The following is a 4,383-nucleotide window of genomic DNA, read 5'->3' on the forward strand; positions in this document are numbered from 1 at the left end:
CCAGTGTGTTTACCCTCCAAGAGCCACCACCAGTTTGACTTTGACTCTGTAGGAAACCAGGATCCCCATCATCTCCTTGTTGGTGCCCTCTTTTACTCTGCAACACACAGGACACACAGGTGTATCAATGTTTATAATCCTCAGTATAAATATGCGTTTGTGTGTTTTCTTGCATAAAAGTAAACCTTTTCCTATCAGATGTGTGTGTGTGTGTGTGTGTGTGTGTATACATGGTGCTGGAGGCCAAGTTGGTGTCTTCGTGCTTTAGCTTTCCATCCAGGGCCAGGCCCCTCTTTTCCCTGTTGGTGCCCAGCGTGGGGGTCAGAGTGTAGACCTGGCAGGAGGTGGAGCTGGGAGAAACCTGGTGACTGAGGTTAGGAATGGAGGTTAAGGTCAGGGAGAGAAGCAAATTAGGATGGTTAAAGAGTGATCCATTATTTTTGTCCACAAGGAAAGCAAATTAAAACTCTGAGCATGAAAGTTTATCCCTGATTGCAAAAAACTGCAGAAAGCACAGGATGGATACAATAAATGTAATATCTCTTGAAGTTGGTGAAATATGTTGGTGGTGTTTAATTCAATGTTCTATTGTATCTGCATTTACATATAATAATAAATTATTATTAGTTGTTTATATAGCACTTTTCTTAAAAAGGTTACAAAGTGCTTTTCAGAAAAGCAACAGATTAAAAACAAGGCAGCAGTAAAACAACACAGTCATCAGTAATTAATGCTGGGGAATAAAAAGAAAAAGTATAAAAGAAACTTACAATAGTCGAGAAGAGATGATAAAGCCAACAACAGCCACATATTATTATTCATAAATGCTTACTATAAAAGAAAGCCTTAAGAAGGGATATAAAAGAAGCTAATGAAGGACCAAGTCATTAATATATCTTATAAAACTATAGAAAACAGTGTCATCTGCATAAAGGTTTACCTCACAGGATGCACTGTGGGTATAAGCTTATTGTTGGCTGTTTGTCCTGTTCAAACAGTACCATGCCTCCTGTGTGTTTCAAAATCCCTACATGAAACTAGCCTTACATTGCCAGATCTATCTCCATACTTCATTGTAGCAATACGTGTGAAACAACAACCGCAACCTCCAAGCAAGCAACCTACATGCTAAAATCTCTTTAAATTAAAACTTTTTTTTTTTTTTTGCAGGAACTGAACCATTTTAATACCAGTGCTCACCTCCACCTCACACCATGTGCAAATGTTCCACCAAAACAAATTTCCATTCAATAATATTCTACATCCTGGGCTTAGCGCCCAAGATGGCTGTGATGGTTTTAATCTCAAATAACCATAATAACTTTATCTCTTTGAAGTAACCAGTATCGGTTGGGCAATAACTCTGGAAAACACAGTTTCAAGAAAATTAAAAATGGAATAAATTACAGGTGAAAAGGACAATAATGGCACAGAAGAAGAACTCACTCTGCTTCAATCTGGGCGACTGCACACTTATACTGAGCCGTGGAGAACAGACAGATATCAGCATACTGACGAACTGGGAGACGGAGAAGAAAGTTATTTCCTTTCAGCCTTTATCTGTCCTCCAAGTAAGGATTACAGTAGATGCAAGATGCAATAGTTAACTTTAATTATAACATTCAATAACAAACCATTTTTGTGTTGAGTGGTGCAAAGTGATAACTGAAACAAGAGTGTGAGTGTGTGTGAGGGCAGGTGGAATTACCAGAAATCTTCACCCTCTTCACACTCTTGGTGGAGTTGTTGCTGACGTGGACATTGACACTGATGGGCTCACCGTGGTAGTACAGCTAGAGACAGACAGACACTTAGCTGTGTGTGTGTATACCCCCGTCATCAAACAACACATCAAAGTGTGTGAGTGTGTTACCTCCTTATCCAGTGAAGCCTCCAGGTGTAGAGATCTGTCGGACATCAGGAAGCTGCGACTGGTCTCCACCATGGGCTGAGGACCTGGCTTCTCCGGAGCGTACTGAACCTTCCGGATCACTAGTGTCACAGAGTTCCTACGAATATAGATTTAGGAGATGACACACCAATAAAACAGGTACTGCAGTAAAGAGAGAACTGTGCTTTCCAAACTTCCAAATATTGGCTATTGGGTTCAAAAAATATCATGCAAAAGGAAAAAAGTTTGCAGTCTAGTTTCTAGACTTTCTCAAAGGACCACACGGTGTATCTCTGTGGGAGTGTTAGGTTGGTTGTAGTCAGAAGTGTGTGAATGTGTTAAACCTTTGGTGGATCTTCTCCTCCGCAGTCTTAGCACAGAATGCTTGAAGCTCATAGTCCACACCACACGCCTTCCCAGTGTCCTCTGCGCCCGGCTGGAGGGTTACCGAGCAGGGCAGCTTCTGAGGGATCTGAGGTGAAATAAATCGAGAAATCGAAATGGCAGCTTTACGTGCAGAATAACATAAAACAAAACCATGCAAAACATATCTTCTCTTATGCACAGTTCAAGGTGATTAACTAGAATGTAAAAGGGTTAAGAGGAGTGGAAATTTTAACCTCACAGCAAGAAAAAGGGATGTCTGATGGATTCGTTACTATGGATACTTGTTTCCCTTTCCAGCTTATGCCTCCATATGAGGTGTAAAAGTTACACCCAGTCTAAACCCAGTTGGTCGTAACTCTCAGCTCTATGTCGGACTTTCCAGCTGGGCCTACATCCAGTTGGCGACCTCGGCTCTGATGACCACACTAACTGAAATATTTTTTGAAATCTTCTCCCCTGTCATGTTCTAAACTCTGAGCGTCAGTCTTCTGCCGGCGCATGCACGAAGTGTGGAGCCGCAGCAGAATGAAACAATTAGAAATAAGTAAATAAATTTTAAAAAATAAAGAAAAAAATAATTTGACTTGATATTTCTGTTTTTGTTTAGTAATTTATTTGTTTTTTCACTTCAAGCAGATAATGAGAAAACAAATGCCTTTTTTCAATATTTCATTTATACAGAAAAGAAAACAAACACATTTTTCACACTTTTTTATTTTTTCTAGAAGGAATTGGATAATTGAAAAGGGGATTTTTTCTACCATGACTGACAGCTGTGACAGCCAATCACATTCATTGGAGCTGCCTGTAACTTCACTTCAGCATAGAGGGGGGTAAGCGGGGGCATGTCGTCCATCTTTACATACAGTCTATTATAGCAACAACATTATGTGTTTCTGAAGACTAACTGGCCGTAAAATGAGTTTACAGTAGAGGCTGGACTAAAGTGGTGTCATGGTGTGTTTGGAAGTCTTACAGTGAAGTGGAAGGGGTAGGCGTGCTGACCCAGCTTCTTCAGCAGCCGCTCCTGCAGCCGGCTCAGAGGCATCTTCTTCTCCTCAAGAGGAGGGAAGGCCTGGATGGTGCTCACGTACAGATCCTTCCGGAAGGAAAGGCCCAGGACATCCAGGTCCTCCCGGCCATAACGAAACGCACAGGTCAGAGTAACAAACACTGAGGACGGACCGGGACATGGATTAAAGGGATCATTAATCAGTCATTCAGTCGCTCTGGTTAATTTGTGTCTGTCAGGGTTTCTTACCTTTTCGATCTTTCAGATACTCTGGGTCTACAAGGAGCACTCCGTCTACACAACACACACACAAACACACAGACACACACACACACGCACGAGATTGAACAAATACACTTTGCACCCCAATCCAGAGGCCACATTTCTAAACCAAACATGTTAAGTGCCAGCGTGGTCTGTCTCGTTTCAGGCTCTCTCAAATGCAGTCGAGAAGTGCAGCCTCCTTTTGCCCAAATTTGGACACAGCCTTTGTGTCCTTTGCAGCCTTAGACATCCAATAATCTAGTGCCCATCAGGGTGTTAAAGTGAAATATCACAGTTGTTACTATAAACTCTAATTATGAAACTATCTAATGAAACTTATTTGTTTGAGGACATCTTATTGGTATAAACCAGGATTTTTTTTAATTAAAAAGGAACCCTGAATGCAGCATTAATAGAGGACTCTGGGACACTGGACTGTGCCGGAAAACTAAAATCCCTGTGGGGACAAAATAACAACGAAGTTTGTTTGGACTCACCTACTGAATCTACATGGTCTAAGTGATCAACAAAGTCTCGCTTCCCCAGATAAACTGTGAGCTGTGGAGAAAAAAAAACTGTGATCAGGACAATCTATGACAGATGTGCGAGATAGGAGAAAACACCCCGCCCACACACACACACAGACAGACAGACAGACACACACACACACACACACACACACACACACATCCTACCTTGGAGTTGGGGCTGGACTTTTTGAAGACTCTGCAGTGAGAGGAAGAGAGCATATCTGAACGTGAACAGTGTGTGTGCTATGTGAAACTCAAAATTTGGAATTAATCTGTTAATGCTATTATATCAACAATCT

At 41.5% G+C, this 4,383-nt stretch overlaps 1 protein-coding gene across 1 annotated transcript; it reads right to left on the bottom strand.

Moving 5' to 3' along the window:
* Positions 1-9: 9 nt before the first annotated feature.
* On the bottom strand, positions 10-4,377 carry LOC121966255 (arrestin red cell-like). The gene is made up of 10 exons (XM_042516364.1): positions 4,250-4,377; positions 4,052-4,112; positions 3,540-3,584; positions 3,255-3,451; positions 2,236-2,363; positions 1,874-2,009; positions 1,709-1,793; positions 1,447-1,519; positions 231-368; positions 10-97 (listed from the first exon to the last, which is right to left on the bottom strand). Exons 1-10 carry the CDS (start codon positions 4,301-4,303, stop codon positions 10-12), a joined length of 1,005 nt encoding a protein of 334 aa, XP_042372298.1. The 5' UTR covers positions 4,304-4,377.
* Positions 4,378-4,383: the final 6 nt, after the last annotated feature.

Source organism: Plectropomus leopardus, unplaced genomic scaffold (assembly GCF_008729295.1).
Source record: "Plectropomus leopardus isolate mb unplaced genomic scaffold, YSFRI_Pleo_2.0 unplaced_scaffold23758, whole genome shotgun sequence".
NCBI classification, from domain to species: domain Eukaryota; kingdom Metazoa; phylum Chordata; class Actinopteri; order Perciformes; family Serranidae; genus Plectropomus; species Plectropomus leopardus.